Source organism: Thamnophis sirtalis, unplaced genomic scaffold (assembly GCF_051295495.1).
Source record: "Thamnophis sirtalis isolate CommonGarterSnake01/CBP01778 unplaced genomic scaffold, rThaSir2_p1.2 scaffold_3, whole genome shotgun sequence".
Lineage (NCBI taxonomy): Eukaryota > Metazoa > Chordata > Lepidosauria > Squamata > Natricidae > Thamnophis > Thamnophis sirtalis.
The window spans coordinates 42294946-42315644 of record NW_028261383.1 but is presented as its reverse complement, the minus strand read 5'-3'; the positions used below and the strand labels follow the sequence as shown (position 1 = coordinate 42315644).

General features: G+C 38.7%; 2 protein-coding genes across 20 annotated transcripts in view; one reads left to right on the top strand and one right to left on the bottom strand.

Moving 5' to 3' along the window:
* CEP15 (centrosomal protein 15) overlaps positions 1-20699 on the bottom strand; it is a 431988-nt gene that overhangs the window by 246650 nt on the left and 164639 nt on the right. The gene's annotated exons all lie outside the window — the stretch shown is intronic.
* Positions 1-20699, top strand: part of CADPS (calcium dependent secretion activator) — a 434367-nt gene that overhangs the window by 338122 nt on the left and 75546 nt on the right. For 10 of the 19 annotated variants that reach the window (XM_087708811.1, XM_087708793.1, XM_087708792.1 and 7 more), the window contains 5 exons: positions 1899-2054; positions 3694-3841; positions 13578-13592; positions 15043-15117; positions 17704-17787. In XM_087708811.1, coding sequence (XP_087564937.1) covers positions 1899-2054; positions 3694-3841; positions 13578-13592; positions 15043-15117; positions 17704-17787 — 478 coding nt within the window. The remainder of the gene's footprint in view (positions 1-1898; positions 2055-3693; positions 3842-13577; positions 13593-15042; positions 15118-17703; positions 17788-20699) is intronic. The other 9 variants (XM_087708812.1, XM_087708807.1, XM_087708806.1 and 6 more) reach the window with 1 other exon arrangement.

Below are 20699 nucleotides of genomic sequence, written 5' to 3'. Positions count from 1 at the left end.
CTTAAAATAAAAGCGCTCTGTTGCAAAACACTCTTTTTTCCAAAAGCAGGATTGGACTGGGTTTGAAAAAGAAAAAAAAAGGTAAACATTTTCAAATGTATATCTGAACCAGAAGAAACTGGAACTAGGCTGAGCCAATCAAGTTTCTGAATCCATGTACAGGTAGTCCACGACTTACAACGGTTCGCTTAGTGACCTTTCAAAGTTATAACAACACTGGGGGGAAAGCAACTTAGGACTATTGACCACACCCGTGACAGTTGCAACATCCCCATGATCACATGATTTGCATTTGGATGCTTGACCGCCAACTCACATTTATGATGGTTGCAGGTGTCATGTGATCTCCTTTTGCGGTCTTCTGACAAGCTAAGTCCATGGGGGAATTAGATTCACTTAACCACCGTGTCCCTAATTTTAAGAACTGCAGTGATGCACTTCACAAACGTGGCGAGAAAAATCATACAATGGGGCAAAGCTCAATTCCTAACAAATTTCTCACTTAGCAACGTAAATTTTGGGCTCACTTGTGGTCATAAGTCGAGGGCTACCTGTATGCTATAGTATTTCTTTGATGGTCTGTTCTTCAAGAAAATGCCTGATTCTCTATCTTTTCATTGATTCCAGTTCCCTTCTACCCATTTAGGAACATGCTTCAGTGTTTTCACCCCCTTATCTGGATATGTCTGTTTTCTACAACTAAGTCAGTGCATTGTTTGGATAATTACCTTTGTTGGCCTAGGATTCCAAGAGCCCCTTGGCATGTTGGGAATATGGTTTCCACGTCTGCATTTAGCTTTATCTTCCCTACTGTAGCATTAATTCAATGCAGCTGGCATCGGTTTCAATAGAAACATTCTTCCTCATTTGTTTCTATGGACGATATCAGCGTGACATGACAATGCATGGTATGTCAAATATCAATCACTGTGTTAGCATTAGTGGTATGCGAGGAGTGGGAATAATATCTTGAAGCTTCCTTGATGATAATCATTATGGGGGAAAAAATAAGAAAAGGAAGAAGGGTAGTAAATAGATATATAAATTTCTCAGTGCGAAACATAATGTAAAATTGACCTTATGAGTGGAGGCATTAGGCATAATTTTAGTTGAACAGAAGTCTAATCGGCAGCGAGACAGGATACCTCCAAATATATGAGAAAAATCTGAACACAAAAACAAAACAGAGCAAAACAAAAACCTTAAAGAAACCTGGTTAAGCATATTGATCCCTCCTCCAAAATAATTTTGTTTCAAAAATAAAAATGGGTCAAATGGTTAGTAAACTCAACCCTTCCTGAGCTAAGTTTTTCTTTTAAAAATGTCTCGTTGTGAATAATTTAATTGCCTTATCCTGATTTATTTCCAGCTGTTCAAAAAATCAGGTCCTCGCTCACCACTTGTTAGCACTGTTTTTTTTCCCTCTCAAAACCCTTGCGATAAAGGAAGTGGGGGAGAAAAAGAAAGAGAACAAATCTGGTAATCTGTGAAAATAAAATGCATGAAACCTAAAAATAACCACATGCACTTGTGTAGTGCGGTTATTATCAAGTAGAGATGTCCCTTTACTTTGTAGAGCCTCCAATTCAACAACTACAGAAGGAAATGTGGTTATTGAAAAGGGTGGAGTTCTTTTTCCCATACGCGGTGTTTCCAGATGAATGTCCATTTCTTACATGACTTGTCTTCTCCGTCTGATCTGGAAAGACTTGTAAGAGATAGGTAGACTAGAAAACCCAGCAAGCCTGATGATGGAGATTCCCCCATGGCGTTGTTCTGTGTCTTCGGTCACTGTTACACCCCGTTCCGTGTGTAAGAACAATCTCCACATCAGGATTCTAAAATCAGCAAGCCGGCTGTAACTTGGTTCTTTCTTATTTTTCGTTTTATCCTGGCAGCAATGGATCAGGAACATCAGAAGATCTGTTTTGGAAACTAGATGCCTTACAGACCTTCATCAGGGATCTGCACTGGCCTGAGGAAGAATTTGGGAAACACTTAGAACAACGACTAAAACTTATGGCTAGTGATATGATTGAATCCTGTGTAAAGAGGTGGGTTGAAATATGAAAATTGCTAAATGGAAATGATTCTGGTTGCTAGAACTTACACATTGTTCTTTGGCCACCTTTTTAAGACTTGAACAGGCCTGACTCTGAATTAAATACCAGCCCTTACTACATTTTGGATTAGGGGGACACAGAGTTTTGGGGAATTAGTTTGCTCTAATGGTTAACACACTAGGCTTTTAGAAACCAGAAGGCTGTGAATACTAATCTCGCCTTAGGCGTGAAAGCTGGTTGGGTGACCTTGGACCAGTCACTCTCTCTCTCATCACAATTCCCTTTTGTTGTGGAAAAATAAGAGGAGAAAGGAGTATTATGTGCATCCCCTTGAGTTATTTATAAATATAATAAAGGTGGGATTTAAAAACAACTTTTATTGTGAAAAAAAATCAGTAATGGTGGCTATCTTCTCTATCAGACAGCCTTTTCCAAATCGTAACTCTACTTCCAAACAGAACTATATGAAAGGGGAAATATGGGTTTACTCACTGCCCAAATAAGCGCTTTTTCTCATTTTCACCTTTCATCATGTTATCTGATGCACTTAATCAACTTGCCAGGCATTGGGTTTACCTTACTTCACTGAGTCTCTTGGGTTACTTGCTAGACAAGATGGGAATACAAGGAAGAGCCGAAGCATAAAGAGGAAGCTCCTAATTATGCAAGCTCTCTCTTCCCCGTAAAATTTTGTCATGTCTGAAAAATGAAATTTAAACTGAGCAACTTTATAAGGGTTGCTGGAGCTCTGTATCATTTTTATATGTTTTGTCATGGAGCTGGTGCGTGTAGGAGTGTGCAAAAATCTAACTCACAGCTGGTTATGTGACAATTATGAAGAGAACAGGCAAGCAGGAAACATTGTGAAAAAAAATATTAAATATAAAGTCACTGTGCAGTCGAACAATTAACAGGTGTGTGTAAGTTGTGCTTAAAACAGAACATTCCTCAGCTTCCTTTCATTCTGCGAGTCTCTTTTTTGGTCAGCTACAAATTAGGTAATAGCAGCCATATTATAGGAATGCATTTTTATCGCTTGCCATGATAATATCATCACATTGTTTAATTAATATGGGAAGGTACTTACTAATGTTCTTGTCTCTTGATATAAAAATAGAAACAGTCTGAAGAGTATGACTAAATATGTGCCAAAAATTATTTGCCAAATTGATTGCAAAAGAGATAGAAGCCAAGTACCATGTCCATCTTACCAATTTTCTTGATACCACCATACACAAAGTGTTGGTTATTATCTGAGGAGCCATCTTGCCCCAGTTGGATTGGCCTGTCTCACTAGCACTGGTGCTACAGAATCCATCTGTCAATGAATGTCGGCTGACGGAGTCAAGGAGCCTTTGCCACAGTGGCCCCCATCCATTGGAACATTTTGCCACAGCAAGAAACATCTGTCCCCACCCTTCTGGTGCTCCAGAAAGGCCTAAAATTCTGATTCTATGGACAGCCATGCCAACATAGCTGACTTGATCTCTTTTTTCGTCTTCCCATCAGCCTGCAGTGTCCTTTGCTCTGAGCCCTTCGGCTTGTGGATCACAAGGATTATTTGATGCAGTGTATTTATACCTCAGCCAAACATCTTTCTTTTTTTTTCTTTTTGAATCATGCTTCATAGAACCCGGATTGCATTCGAAGTAAAGCTGCAGAAAACCAGCCGATCAACAGATTTCCGAGTCCCTCAGTCAATATGCACCATGTTTAATGTTATGGTTGATGCCAAAGCTCAATCAACAAAACTTTGCAGTATGGAAATGGGCCAAGAGGTAAAATGCATTATGGAAAAAATGTAATTTTTGAGAGAGGAAAAGTCTGCAAATTTTGCTAGATTCAGAAACGTTCTAACAGTTGTGGATTTAGTTTTATAGAGACTACGCAGATGAAAACCCTGGATCACTCAATCAAATCAGTCTACACAGTGCAGATAATCAGATCCATGCTCACTTAGTGGTGACCTTTGGCAAAGACTGATGTGCACAACATACCTACAACAGAGCCTATTTATGCTCGATAGTATGCAATATTGAGTCATTAACTCAACCTTGGGATCTTTTTCTGTCAAAATGTTGACATGTCCAAGTTGAAAAGAAGACATTATTTCGACTACCATAAAAAACATAAATATTTAAACTTATGTTTTTCTTTATAGGGAAATAAATTGTCCAACTAATCTGTTGCTTTGAAAAAGGCATGTTATGTTTTAACATACTTCAAGGTCCTTAATGACTCAGCTGCTTCAAACTGGTCCAGTTTTATCATCTGCTGATTTAAATTTGTTTTCCTTTTCAAGATTATATAACCTAATGCTTATAACCTGAGGTTTTCTAATTCTAATGTAGTATGATGAAGTAGAAAGACATGCTGAATTGAGCTTGATGAAATGTTTCATCCGAATCAGTTTTGCTCAGAAGATGTCAACATTTTTCATCTCCATTTAAGACCAATCCAGGGCTTGGATTTTTTCATATTTTCAGTAATGCAAGCTATTCAATGTTTCATGTGCAGAATCGACTTCCTATGTGTTCCAATTCAGTTTTTTTGTTGTTGTTGTTGAATGTATACCTAATCTGGATACTTTAAAGATCCAGAAAGTGGGACTGGATTCAGTGTGAGATTGGGCTCACTACATAACCGGTCAGTTCCTTTTTGGTTCGCATTTCTTTTTCTTGCTTTAATCTATCATTTCTTTATGTTTGTTTTGTTTTAGCTATCTTTTGTGATTTATTCCAAGATGCAAATTGACTGTTATGGGTGCTAAAACATTTCCCTCACCAAAATCCAAATTTAATTTGTAACCAACCCCTTATGCTTTTTGGTCCATACATAGCTTCAATACCAAGAATCTCAAGCTTTCTCTTGCGTCATTTCAAATTGTGCAGCTTTTCATTCTGCTTTTGCAGATAATACCCCATGAAACAGTATTAGAAGAGGCTCCTCCCATTCTAAGATCCATTGCAGCTCTGCCTTTAATATCCATATGTATGAAAGGAAGAGAGAAGGATAAGAACTAATAACAAACTTTCAGTGATTTTCCTTAAGTTGAGAAGAGGGCAGAGTTAAAGACGTGAGCACTAAAAAAAACACTTTTAAAGATTTGGCATGATAAGGTTCCAATCACTATAGTAAGAAAAATCATTATTTGTGAAATCTTTCGCCAAACAGATGCTAGACGTTTGCATAATTTACTGCAAGCTAATGAGGAAATTGGGCAACCCAGAGAAGATTCTGAGCCGAAAAACTCAGAGAACAGGAAGCCTACATATACACACATTTTACACACACACAAACACATGTATGTTGATATATATATATTCAATTATGGCAGGTAACAAATAAATAAATACACCATTCACATCACACATGCACCACATTCTCATAGGTGTTCATATACACCATTCACACAACTCACACCAACCCTCATGCTACAAACCACTATCACAAACTCTCATCCAACATGCACGTGCCATCTTCACTCCATCCACTGTAAGTTGGGAGGAACATGAAAAATGTTTCCTTGATATTTAGAACCATAAAAACCACCACTTTCCTTCCATCTCCTTTTCAATGTTGCGTCTCTTCTTCTTATATCTGCTATTATTACTGCAGTAGTTAAATTAGAGCTTCAAAAAGTACTAAAGCAGGTTTAAAAAATATCAGCAAAAAAAAACCCCTATGGAGATTCTCAGTCATCCCGGTCATGGTTGTCCCAAAAGTGCTTTTTCAAAAGGCAACAGGACTTTATTTTTTTTATATTGAAGATGTTTTGCTTCTCATTCAAGAAGCTTCTTCAGCTTGGATGAGAAGCAAAACAAACATCTTCAGGAAAAAATAAAGTCCAATTGCCTTTTGAATAGCACTTTTGACTTAGCAAAAAGGGTTACACAGGTGTGAAAAGCTACAAAACAAGCTTTTGGAGAATATGATTCCCCAGAAAAAGAGAAGAGTTTTGGTTCTCCATAACCATTTGATTTTTTGTTAACAAAGTCTATTTTTAAAATGTTTTCTCTTTAAACATTCGGTACCTGTTTTTCAGTATTCCTGGTCTGTATCTCATAATTCCCATCAGTAAGAAAACCTATTAACTAATGCTCAGTATTATGCATATAGCATCATTCTTATACCACAACTAAAAGTAGGCTTGACTCATTCAAATTTTATACTGTAGTCTTTAATTTAAACTAGCTGTCAGATTTATATCTCATTAGGTACAACATAGGCAAAAGCCACATCAGCTTACTTTGCCCTACCCAAATATCCAATATGATTTGTTACTCATATTATATTTGCAGAACTACAACCAGTGGTGGGTTTCAAAAATTGTTCGAACCTACTCTGTGGGTATGGCCTCCTTTGTGGGAGTGGCTTGCCACCCATGTGACCAGATGGGAATGGCTTGCCGCCCATGTGACCTGATATGAAGATGCCAACGACACTTGCTAGAACCACCTTAAATTACCTCACACACAGCACTGGCATGCATAAGAATATGATGTAAACTTTTTTTTTTAAAGGCATCTTTGGTTTGCGTTAAAATAACTTCAACACACACAATGTTCTGATTGTACCACAAACACAGTAGTCATCCTTACCTTTCACAGAGGCACTGAGTTTTATAAATATGAGCATGATAGTGTAGAATAATCATATCCAAGGACCAGTGGTGGGTTTCAAAAAAATTTGGAACCTCTTCTGTAGGTGTGGCCTGCTTTCCGGGTCCACTGGTGGAACCTCTTCTAACCAGTTTGGTAGATTTGACGAACTGGTTCTACCGAATAGGTGCAAACTGGTAGGAACCCACCTCAGGCTACAACCATCATGGCAATAAATTGATAACAATCAATTGAGTTGTGCAAAGAATCAGCCTTTGTATCAGCAACATCCATGTCTGCTTCTTAGAGAACATATGCAGAGATCCCACCGTGATTGTATAAAGTAGCATTTGCTGTAGTAAATTTTTTAAAACAAATAGCAAAATCTAATAGAGCCATGGATCAGATGTGAATTATCAGCGCATATGTTACTGTCTCATATATGTTTCCATTTTTTTACTCTCTCTTTTGTTTGCTCTTTTATTCATTTCAGTTACTCATTCCCTTTTTCTCTTTAATTTTTTTCCTCCCCTGTTCCTCTTAATGATGAAAAATTCACACTTGAATGAACGGTTGTGTGTAACTCCTGACAATTACACCAAATTTTCTTCCTATCTCCTTCCTCAAAATAATAAGAGCAATAACTGGGTTTTAGCTATCATACAAGGTCCATGTATGTATTCAAGAGAAAGAAATACACTCAGTTTTATTGCATTTTAACCTGCTGCCCCCATGTTTGGTGCAGTGGGGATGTTGTGTTTGTTCCCGATCTAAGGATTGGCGCTATCACTCCCAGGCTCACCTGATACTCCAGCTTCATTTCAGTGGGAATCCTCAGTGGTTCTCACATTTTTCATTTCTTCTTTTTAATAAATATCTCCCCTCTTTACTCATGATAGAGCCGATCCAAATTTTTACCCTACATGGCAACAATCAATTTGCAATAGTTCCTCTTCTCAGCAGGTAATGGAATTGACTGGTCAAACAAAGAAATTTGATTAATGAGATTAAACAAAAATTCCCTACTTCTACACTAGTTCAGAACAATTTCAGGGCGGAAAGAGTTCATTTTTATATGCTTTGCTTCGTTTCTGAAATATTCACAGTTTCTTTGAGTTGAGAAAAATACAAGTACCACACCGTAAGGCTTTTCCACCATAATGATCCCATAAACTTTGTTGCATTTTTTTTTTTGTATGATCAGAAATAGAATAATTTAATACATTTTAGGGAAAATATTATGCTGAACACATATGCCCATATTCTCCTGTGTCCTTATATTTAAAGGCAGCTGTTCAGACATTTGGCAGACATAATTTACCCCTTAAATATTTTTCCTCTGAATTTTTAATGTATAGACAGGCAGAAATGTATGTATAAAACATGTTGAGTTTGATCTGGTATGCTCTGTTTCATTTCCAAGGTCAGCTCTGGTCACTGATGAAAATGCAGCATATACACAATCTGTTAGCAGTTCTATAGTGCTATAGATGGAATCTGCTTAGGAAACTTCATCTATCAAGAAATAAGGCTAAAGTTTCCAATAGTTTGGGATAATTTGAAATAGCAAGCCACTCCTTGAAAACACTTTATCTTTAGCTAATGCAAGCACCTCTCATGGTACAGTGTAACTTCTGAGTCCAATTATCCATATTTGTTTGTTTGTTTGTTTTGTTGTACTACACCCTAAAGTAAAGAAAATGTCAAGATGAAAACAAGGTTACCAAAACATTAGAAGGAGTTAGTATAGAAGCAGGGGGGTGAGGGTGGAATAGAATTCACAGAGAGAAATGTGAATGAATGAAGAAACAAATCTGTAAGGCAACTGAAGGTGGAAGGAATCTTTTGAATGTCAGAAAGAGAAAGTATTCCAAAAAAAATAATATTATTGATGGTTCAGTATAGTTAATACATGGCTGTTTTATGTTGCCTGGACAATGGGAAAGTGAAAAGAAGCATCAGCATACGAGGCCACCAATTCTGAAGCAGACGGCAGCATCAATAAAGGAGCATACTTGTAGCTCAAGGTTGAAATGAGGGGTCCTTGGCAGTCTCTAAGCTTGGTTGTTTTCTTGCAGACATTTCATTACCCAAACTAGGTAACATCATCAATGCTAGTCAGTGCTAGCCAGCACTGATCATGCTATCTACTTGGAGTAATGAAATATCTGCAAGAAAACAACCAAACTCAGAGAGCACCAAGGACCCCAAGATGACAATGCAAGATGCAGCTATTATCACACAGAGCGAACTCAATAATTCACTTCCAAATATCTGGAGTAGAATAGCAATTTAGGAATGGGAGGGTAATGGGCTACCTATGGCTGTGCTTGTTGACTTCCTTCCATCTTATGCTGCTTGTTTGGATGCTCTTAGGCTGAACACGGCAGAAGGTAGCATTAGCTTTTACCAATTCTCTACACAAATCTTAGGCTCCCCACCCGTCCTGAACTACTTGTTCCATATTTTCACTGGAGACTTTGATTCCACAGAGACAAGCATGTTATATAACTCTCTGCTGCAGGGTTGCCATTAATGTATCTTTGAAAATCACTCATGGAAAAGGATGTTCTTACTCTAATTAAAATACTGTCATCCAGACTTAGGAAGCTTAGAGCTTATCTATAGCTTAAGGGTGGAGCAGATGCTTGCCATTCAGAGATCCCAAATTCAATCCCTGTTCCATCTAGAGACAGAGATCAGATAACATATGATGGAAAGATTCTGAAGGAGATATTTTAAGGCCAGAGTAACCTTCCCTAAATCCCCAGTTCCTAGATGTGTTGGGACTTGGACAGTTTGGAAGTTGTCACAATACATCTGGAGGATGCCAAGTTGGGAGCGACAGATAGACCACATGGGACTGGACAAATCATCTAAGAGTCAAAATAGATATGGCTTTAAATGATTGTCCTTTTCATGGTGGAGTCTTCTAAAATAGCAGGCTTTCAGATTAAGACATGAAGGAATCCAGATTTAACTCCTTGTCTTCGGTCAAACGAGAGAGTTTCTTATTTCCTCCTTGGCTGTTTTCAGTAAAAAGTGCACAAGAGCCAGTCATGGCCTTAACATGTCTGAATTCCCCACTCTGAATTCCAACCAATCTATGGATTTGTTGACAACCAAGTTAGTTTAGTATATGCAAGTTAGAGTCCATCTGCCTTGTCACAGCTTTCTCCTTTTCTTGTGACATTTCCAGTAGTGGGTTCCTACCGGTTCGGACCGGTTCGGCTGACCCAGGCCTGTCACACACCCAAACCAGTCTTCCTACTGCACCACCATCTTGATTTTTGGATCTGCACATGCGTAGAACAATTTTTATTGCGCATTTTTTTAACATTTTGCGCATGCATATGTGCAAATGCACACGTGCGTGGAGCACTTTTTATTTTTTTATTTTTGCACACACCAAACCGGCAGTAATGCCAGCAGCAACCCAACCCCTGCATATTTCCCAGTTCCTATCAAAGCCCAGGCGGAATAGTCACAATATATAGGAATGACAGTTTTGCAGGCCACCCCTTCCAACCCATGTGAGTTGAGGCAAAAGTTTGACATCCATAGATGTGCAATGGGAACCTGGAAAGCAACCATCAGGCATTCACCATTTCAATGTCTACCAACAGCAAAATCTTCCGTTTATTAATCCACATCCACACCATACATCAATCCCTATCATCCACATTGAACTGTGATGAAACTAGAGAGGGAATAAGATGTCAAAGTTCTTTAAGATCTCTTGTGCTGTAAGATGAGCCCCAATCCCAATATATTTATGCAACAATCCCATGAACCAAAAGGGCATAGCACTGATTTAAATGATGATTTAGAAGTGAGTGTAAAGAAGCATATGGAAGATAATAATCCTAACTATAACACGATACAATCTGATTGGCAAAGGTTACACCTGGAGTAAGACTTAAGTTCACTGAACATGAACTTGTTGGCCCATCTTCTCAAAGAATTCAGAAGAAATATTTGGGGAAAAGGTGTAGTGCTTGCTGTGCTTTCCGAAGGTCAGAGCTATTTCTCTCTCTCAAGATTTAATCTTCCTGTTCAACTCCACCAGCATAAGTTCTGTTTCTATCAATAGTACTTGCCATGGTGAGGAACTTTGAGGATCAAATCTTCAATCTTTCTGGCTCCATTCTAGTGCTGCTGTGCCTGCTGCCATTCTTATTTGCGTTGTAAACAAGGTTTTAATTGAAAATATATTTGTCAATACATTTCACACTGTATTATTTTGCACACACCTAGCCATTGTTTTAGTTAAAACTCATAATTTATCCAACGAAAATGAACACTAGCACGAGAATTGTCACCCTTCCTCATCTCCAACAAACAAAAGTTCTTGATTAAAACAATATGATAATGTGGCAAATTAAGCATGTCTTTGGACTTATATGCAAAACCCGATGGGGAGGGGGGGTTAGAAACCAGTTGAGAGAATATTTTCTTTTAAATTCCATGCTTTGCCACCATTTCTCATGGACTGCATTTTCAAAAGCATTGGTGCATTTTTGGAAACGTCCAACTTGCACGTTCTTTGATGTCTTTCTGCTCAGCTTACCATGCATGTAAAAGGAGCCCATTCACATGCATGCATTGGGGGCAGACTGTGCCAGATTTGGACGCATACAGTAGTGTAACACCCCCTCCAAAAAAGGGTAGTTTTGCTTTTGTGTGCTTTCTAAATGGTGATCTGACCAACGTAGCTCCCCTGGTGTGCATGGTGTCCAGTTGCAAGCTTCATTCTGTGCTTAGTGGGCAACATGTCTCGGTCTCCCAAAGGGTTCCGTTCAGCAGAACGCATCAATGGCTTTGTGGTTCTCAACAATTGTCCCATTGAGCATGTTCTTCGTGACACGGCATGTGACTTCTCAGCAGCACTGCCTGCATCCCACCTTCCAGAGGAAATATCTGCAAAAAGTGGCTGTGGCTGCTGGAGAAAAGGGGAGGGCAGGGTTTGCACGTGAAATAACCAGTTTAGAAGGTGGGGTCCAGAGAGGATGTACATGAGCTTCTGTTCCTTTGGAAAGTGCCTTTCTGGAAAGGCTGCTTCCTGACTGTCCTCACGCTCCTGTGCCGCTCCTGTGCCAAAGGAGGTCCATCGATGGATCCCAGCTAATTTGGACCAACCTAGCAGCTTTCTTCAAAGAACGGATGGGGACAATCCCCAAGTCTCTGTCTTTAGGCCCCTGATATGGAGGCATAAGCAAGCACTAGGTGGGATTTCAAAATGCTGCTGCTTTTCCTCGCATCCTTTGTTGATCTCCCCGACCTTGCTGCAAGTTGCAAGCACTGTGTCTTTCCTAACCTCTCCAACACTTCTGTGCCATTATCGGTGCATGCTTGCCCATGCACACTTGAAATGATGCTGAATTGCTTCTCCCTGCCCATTTCTACACACACTTCCATACCCTTATGCATCTAGAACAGCCCTCCACAATGTAGTCCGAATGTACGCAGCCAACTGAATGGGGTGGTAGAGTCCTGCAATGGTAGAATGAGCTCTACCGCTTCAACCTGTAAACAAAAGTTATCTTCGCTTACCCGATTGGGAGAAAAGATAGATAGGAAGGTGCCTTATATCAGTCATGTTGTTTTTCATGGCATTTGCCATTTTGTTTGGTGGCAGCTGAGAGGAATTCAGGCACGGAACATTTCTTTCTGCTCGTTTCCTTTTAGCAGGGATCTTCCCAGTGTTTCTGGTTTTCCTTTAACTGGAAATTCAAAGGATAAAACCTGGGAGCTTTTGCAGAAAATGTCTGTGCTCTGTCATTGAGCAATGGCTCTTGGTCAACTCAATTGATCTGCTACCTCAAGATTTTTCTCTTATTTCATTAGGCAGACTTGTAAAAACCTTTTGTAGAGTAAGGTGGTATTGTCTGCTCTACTACTTTGGATCTCTACCATCTGATTCCATTGAATGTGTCAATAAGAATGTACAACCTTGGAAAATTTAAGGCCTGTGGACTTCCAACTCCCAGAATTCCACAGCTAGCCAATTCCTAGAATTCTGGGAATTGAAGTCCACAAGTTTTAATGTTGCCAAGATTGGACAGCCCCACTATAGATACAGCCCAAAAGGTAGGCTTAGATATTTGACACATCTGCCCTCTTTTTCATCCCAATTGTGTGGTTCTACAAAGCTTGAAGGGGCCATCAGTGAAAGGATGGCATTGGGTATTCCGCATCCCATTTGAACAGAAAGTTTATCTTTCCTTTAGCCATATCTCAGATCTGGAGATTATGTGTCAGATAAGCTACCAAATCCTTAAAAACAACTAAACCATTAATCTAACGATCGAGTGAATTCAGTTGGTGTAAGATGACATTATGATGGTGACTTAAATGTTAATTACAGCTGGTAACTAGAACAGCCAAGAACCAATTTGATTCTGAAGTACAAAGTCAGTCAGGAAATCTCCTTTCATTTTGGGAGCATCTCTTTCCAAGAGTCATTATCATAAAATCCAGTGAGCAAGAGATAAGTCTGCCCACTGAAAATGCAAAACAAAAACAAAAACAGCTGCCACACCACTGAATTGTTCATATGGTCTTTTTATTTTTTTGGTCTTGTTTTCAACTGTAACAAAATGATATTTCTCTGTCTCACTAGGATGTTCTATGTATGTGTCCTGTTCCCTTTTCAAAACCCCTTTTTGAATTTCTGTGCGATTCTCTCCAGTAGCAATCTGTCTGGTATTTCAGGAAAAAAGGGAATTTATTCATAATTTCATTTCCTGTTGCTTATTGTTTCTGTGCATGCTGCTGCATTTTCATAGCCCCCCCCCATTTATACGGTCCCATTCTTTTGAAGGTTTTGTTTTTATTTATTGTTTACCTTCATATGTTCTTTTTCCTGTCTTCTGCACCTTCCTCTTTATTTCTGTCCCCAATCATCTGAAAGTTTGCTAAAGAGTGGGTAAGTGTGTCCTTACGTTTTGTTTTCTTTTCTTCCAAGTTCCTGTTGTAGAATGTGACTGTTCCATTGAGAAAAAAAAATTAAGCAAACACTGAGCAGCTCAAACTAGCAAAGGAACTTTAGTCAATGCTAAGGGACCAAGGTCTGACACATCTAATTGCCCCTCACACTCCTTTGTTCCCTAAGGCACAATTCAGTATTTACCTCAGATCTGTCTATTCCAATGCTTTTTTGTTTTGATTTGATTTCTTTTCTTTTCTTTTTTCTTTTTGTATTTTAGATTTCTTTTTGCTTGTATATTAACATTTTAAAATAACATTAGCACAAACAAGTGGCAATAAATACAGTGACTAAGATCAGCACTTTCAATGTTTTATTTAATGTGGGGGAGAGGCGATGTGGAAAAAAAATCGTATATTAAATATTTTGTCTGTTCTTGGCAAAAACAAAAGAATAGTGTTTGTTTAGTCACCCAAAGACTTTATTTATTTTTTAAAAAAATTCGAAGAAAAAGGAAGTGTGTTTATTACAAATTAGCTGAAAGTGTTCTTATCTTCCTTGAAAACAACTCAGAATAAAGTAAGTTTGATCTGGTCAGTATTTGGGTGGAGGAACCGAGTTGGGGGAGGAACTCTGTGTAGAAAGTGACGTGGATGTTTGTTGGTGTCAATCTTTTCTATGAGTTGGCATTGACCGAAGGCCCCAGCATGACCTAACTGGAGGGGTCCCAGTAGTGCACTTGCCATCTTTTGCATGACTCAGAACACCTATGTTTCAATCATTGAAATCATAAAGGCCCCAATTCGCTTGAGTGCTTAACCAGCACATGAATTGGAACGCTACGTACTTATCTAATTTCTTTTCCTAAGGTGGATTCTAAAACTGAAATTCTGCTTCCGGTCGTTCATACTCAATGGCTCCACATAACTGAAGCTTCTCTGCTTCAATGTCACTCATCTATAGGTTTCCTCTGACTGACTGACAACAGCTTTGCTCTGCGCCCCAAAACAACTGCCGTTGTGCGAGCCAGTGTTGAGCTGTATTTCAAGTTGTCATTTCAGACTTAAAGAACGAGCATCTTAACCGTAAACTGTAAACAACAGATGTAATGTGCTCTTTTACCGCTGTCGCTCTCTTATTTTCATGATTTACGTACAGCAAAGAGATGCTAGACGTTTATCCTGCATGCATTTGATTCTCCTTAATGTTGGCTCAGCTGCATGCACGGAGTCAAAATTAGGATTTGACCAACATTCACAAATTCCTGTCAGAGGCTCCTTAGTCAAAGGCATTGTGTATATGTTAATTCATTACTGGCCACTACATTAGAACACATGTTAATCAACATTCAAGTATCATAGTCAATATCTACAGTAAAAGTAAATATATGTGTGTATTACAATTGATTTACACTAATAATATTTTACTTCCATTCTTCTTCCATCCATAGCACCAGTACCATTCAAAAATAGATGAACTAATTGAAGAAACTGTCAAAGAAATGATCACACTCCTTGTAGCCAAGGTAACGTTCAACCTCAGATGGATTCATGGTTAATATTATCCTTTAAAGGGAATACACACATTACCATACAAATGTGACACATTAAGACAATTAGGTGATTTGTTGTTTGTCATGAAATAAATCTAACGCCACTTAGACTTGGTACATTGGATATCTCATGATTGTAGATATTTTACAATTCTGGAAGAAGTTTTATTTGAGATTCCCCTCTCCCCCCAAAAAATATTCTAGTTCTTGAGACAGTGTTGCTGACTTTATTCACATTTATTTTCAGTATTTTTATGCTTGCATTCTGTAGTCGTGAAGTCTCTTTTAAAAAACTTTTTTTAGGAAAAGCATTTGCTTAGTTTTTGCTTAGGGAAGTTTGCTTTCCTTATTACTTTCTTTAAGTGAGATTGGGGGGGAATCCCTTCCCATAAGAAGACATTTGTTAATCTTAGAGTTAATTTTAGACAGATTCAATCATCCAGAAAAATCAATAGAAATTGTGAGCCATAGAGAGTCATATATTTGAAAAGAGGAGGTACACAGATTGAAATAATAAATAAATAAATTTGACAAGTTATCGATATCACTTCTTTGGGCATCTCATCCATGTTCTCAACATTAACTACTAGTGGCTTTCAAAATATTATTTATGATTTTTAAGATTTAGTGTATCTTTTTATTGAATTGATTTAGAATATATAGTCTAGTGTATTGTAGCGTACGTATATTTTTTTGGCTTGGACCATTTTGTAATATCTGTATAATTTTTGTTCCTCTTACTTATTCACCTCCAAATACTTGGTAATTCCATCAGGAAATTTCATGCTGTCACAAGAGGAAATGGGCCTGGGGTAAATGCTAATATTCTAAAACAAAGCATTCTTTATACTCCTTTTGAATCTTTAATACATTTATTAAAGTCAACAAAGAGGAATGCTTGATGAACATCTCCCTAATTCAGACCTAGACATTTGCCATATCTGCCACATTAATACAAGTTTATAAATTTTGCCATCACATAATGGGGCTGCACTTAATGGAAGACATTTGGGAGAAAAAGTTAAAAATGTTCCAAGAAATCAATATATATAAGGCTACTATGACTGTCTGTAGAGCAGAAGACAGGTGTTATATCAATAATAATATATTAATTCTACCAATAAATTAGAATATTTGTAGCTCCATGGTGAACTGCAGGGTCCTTGATACTCTCTGAATTTGGTTGTTTTCGTGCAGACATTTCATTATCCAAACTAGATTAATACTAATGGTGTTACCTAATTTGGATAATGGAATGTTTGCAAGGAAACAACCAAGCTCAGAGAGCACCAAGGACCCCTCATATGTTGTTGTTGTTAATTGAAAAGTCATGTCTGACCCATCGCCGCCCCATGGACAATGTTCCTCCAGGCCTTGCTGTCCTCTACCATCCTCCAGAGTCCATTTAAGCTCATACCGACTGCTTCTGTGACTCCATCCAGCCACCTCATTCTCTACCGTCCCCTTCTTCTTTTGCTCTCAATCTTTCCCAGCATTGGGCTCTTCTCCAGTGAGTCATTCCTTCTCATTAGGTGGCCAAAGTATTTGCGTTTCATCTTCAGGATCTGGCCTTCTAAACAGCAGTCAGGATTGATCTCCTCTAGGACTGACCAGTTTGATTGCCTTGCAGTCCAAGGGACTCGATGGAGTCTTCTCCAGCACCATAGTTCAAAGGCCTCAATTCTTTGGCACTCAGCCTTCCTTATGGTCCAACCTTCACAGCCATACATTGCAACTGGGGAAACCACAGCCTTGACTATATACCCTTTTGTTGGCAGGGTGATGTCTCTGCTTTTTAGTATGTTGTCTAGATTTGCCCGTCATATACTAATTTTAATTCCAATCAGAAATTGATACTGGTAAAAACCATTGCTTGCAAACTTCTTATACTTGCAGATATAATAATCGCTCATGACAAGCCTATTTATTTATATCAATGTTTTGCTTTAAAGTTTTAAAAAAAGTTTATATACTTTGTTTATAAGTATAAATCTCATAAACTAATACGTATTACAAATTCCCCACGTTGTCTTCTTCAAAGTCTGATTGTAGTAATAGTTGATCTATGTGCGCTTGGACTGATGCCAAAAAAAAACCAGGGTTGACTGTCCTTTGTTCATTTTATGAAGTCATTCCATGATATGAAACTATTATTGAAGGTCAATTAAATAATCTTAAGTAATAACAGCATTAAATGCCAGAATGCCAGAATAATGAATAAGTTCCTTTAATAAGGACATCTTGGCTTCTCTTTTGAAATTGATTACTCTGTTAATTAGAGAATGAGTTTTTTTTTTTTAAAAAAAATCTAAGAGTATCAGTTAACATCCATTTGAGCAATTGTCCTATTTAGAAGACTGAGGATAGAGTTATAAAATCCCATTTACACCAATAAGTCTGCTGGCTTCCTCAGCTGTCATGATTTGATGAAAAAGAGCTTCTTGTCATGTGTCTGTGCGCGTGCAGGCACATGCAACATGCGACATGCGACAGAACACTTCTTCTTTGGGATTTATTTCTGTTCTCTCTGCTTGAAATTTCTCCCTTTTTTTTTTCCAGTTTGTTACCATCCTGGAAGGTGTGCTGGCCAAGCTATCAAGATATGATGAAGGGACCTTGTTTTCTTCTTTCCTCTCATTTACTGTAAGTTGGTTTGCTGACACTTAAAGAGTCGGAATAACTTGGAGTGTTCTGGCAATCTTTCCTTGTTATTCCCTGGCTTGTCTGGGAATATGTAGGGACCTAAATGCAGATAGTCCTCAACTTACCGACACAATGGAGCCCAAAATATCTTATTGATGAACGAGACAATTTTAAATGAGTTTTGCCCCATTTTACGACCTTTCTTGCCCCAGTTGTTAAGTGAACCACTGCAGTTGTTAAGCCGGTGACACAGTTGTTAAGTGACTCTGACTTCCCTGTTGACTTTGCTTGACAGAAGGTCGCAAAAGGTGACTCTGGGACACTGAAAGTGTCATAAATATGAACTAATTGCCAAGTGTCCAAATTTTGATCACATGGCCTTGGGGATGCTACAACGGTCGTAAGTGTGAAAACGGCCATACATCCTTTTTTCAATGCCATTGTAACTTTGAACAAACTAAATGAACTGTTAGCAATAGCAATAGCAGTTAGACTTATATACCACTTCATAGGGCTTTCAGCCCTCTCTAAGCAGTTTACAGAGTCAGCATATTGCCCCCAACAATCCAGGTCCTCATTTTACCCACCTCGGAAGGATGGAAGGCTGAGTAAACCCTGAGCTGGTGAGATTTGAACAGCCGAACTGCAGAACTGCAGTCAGCTGAAGTAGCCTGCAGTGCTGCATTTAACCACTGCGCCACCTCAGTTCTGTTGTAAGTTGAGGACTATCTGTAGTACCCAGAAAATAAGAATTGGAAATTGTTGGAGGCCAGAATTTGCTTTCAGCTACTTCTGATTACGTGGTTAAAAAGGAAAAGAGGGAGCAAGACAGGATGGATCTATTATCCATGTCCAGCTCATGATATTTTTGTGCCTGAATCAAAAGTCTATGTGGCATTCCTTCCCTATTGTGACTGGAATAATAGCCGATGTAAGAGCATCTTCCATTTTTGAGATGTTTTCCTGGCTCAGGGAAAAATCACATGGCATACAGGTAGCTTTTGATGACTTATCACCAGAATTGAGCCCAAAATTTCTGTTGCTAAGCAAGATGGTTCTGAAGTGAGTTTTGCCCCATTTGACGACCTTTCTAGCCCCAGTTGTTAAGTGAATCTCACTGCAGTTGTTAAGTTAGTAACACGGTTGTTAAGGGAATCTCGCTTCCCCATCAACTCTGCCTGTCAGAAGATCACAAGAGGGGACCACAAGGGACATTGTAACATAAATATGAACCAGTTGCCCTATGTCCAAATTTTGATCATGGGGATCCTATGACAGTCGTAAGTTTGAAAAATGATCATAAATCACTTTTTTTCAGTACCATTGAAACTTTGAACAGTCACTAAATGAATGGTTGTATGTTGAGGTCTGCCTTTATGCTACAGAGGAGAACACTTAGGCACTTAGGTGAAGTTGAGAGGTAGTCATTGTTGATCTCTATTTCGCTACTACTTAAAGTGGGTGCCTCATAGTAAAGTCTGCCCTAATTATTAATGCTGCCTGATAAAGAGGAGGGGGTTATAGTTGGCCGAATGAAAATATTTGGAGGGCATATAGCAATAGCACTTAGACTTCTATACCACTTCACAGTGCTTTATAGCCTTCTCTAAGTGGTTTACAGAGTCAGCCTATTGCCCCCAACAATCTGGCTCCTCCTTTTATCGACCTCAGAAGGATGGAAGACTGAGTCAACCTTGAGCCACTTAGGATCAAATGGCTGGTAATCAACAAAATTAGCCTACAATACTGCATTCTAACCACTGTGCCACCACAGCTCTTATGTGACTTGGGGAAGTTAGAAAACTGGATAGAGGGGGATCCAGGATAAAAAAGAAAATAGAAAGCAAGAAGAACTGTTTAAAGTCATGAGGGAAAGATACAAACATCCAAGAATTCAAGAGCTATGAATGGGGTTTTAGATGGTGCATTGGATATAGTTGGATGGTGTAAAAGTACTCCATAGCTTACCACCTCAACTGAGCCCAAAATTTCCATTGCTAAGTAAGGCAGTTGTGAGTTGCATCTCATTTTACAATCTTTTCCCCACATTTGTTAAACAAATCGCTGCACCTATTAAGGGACTCATGCAGTCATTAAGTGAACCTGGCTTCCCCCATTGTTGGCAGCCAATTAGGTTACAAATGGTGATCACATGACCCCAGGACACTGCAACCATCATAAATACATGCCAGTTGCCAGGTGCCCAAATTCTGAATTCTGTGACCATGGGATACTGCATTGATCATAAGTGTGAAAAGTGGTCATAAGTCACTTTTCTCAGTGCTGTGGTAACTTTGAACAGTCACTAAGCAAATGATTGCAAGTCAAGGGTATTGTGGCTCTACATGTCTCCAGAAGGGAGGGAGGGAGGGAGGGAGGGAGGGAGGGAGGGAGGGAGGGAGGGAGGAAGATTAAAAGAGTTGATCCAGCACAACTAAAAGCCACTAAGTTCGGAAAGATGTAACAGAGCCTTTATTTTACCTTACATTACATAGCAATTAATTTGGAGTTTTTATTAACTGTCTTTCAAGATACATTTTAAGCTGCTTTAAAGTATATCTAAAAGAAGCAATCAAGATGAAAAATAAAACTCCATTAAATCTGGCAAAACCAACATTTCTTCATTGCTGCAGTGCATACTATCATGGAGAATTTTGCAAAGAAAAAAATAGAGCCACATAAGCTCATTCAAACTTATTTCAAATTAATCCAGCCATTATCTTTGAACTTCTGCCCCCACCAAGGGAAAATTGCAACTTAATTTTTGAAACTAATCCAAGTGGTCTTAGGAAGAGCATCTGCTGCTATTTCCCTCTCTGCGTGCCAGCTATGTTTGATTAAGAAAATAAAATGGGTATGGAATATTTTCTTTCTCAAGTCCAAGGGAAAAAAACTGGGTCTAATTTTTTAAG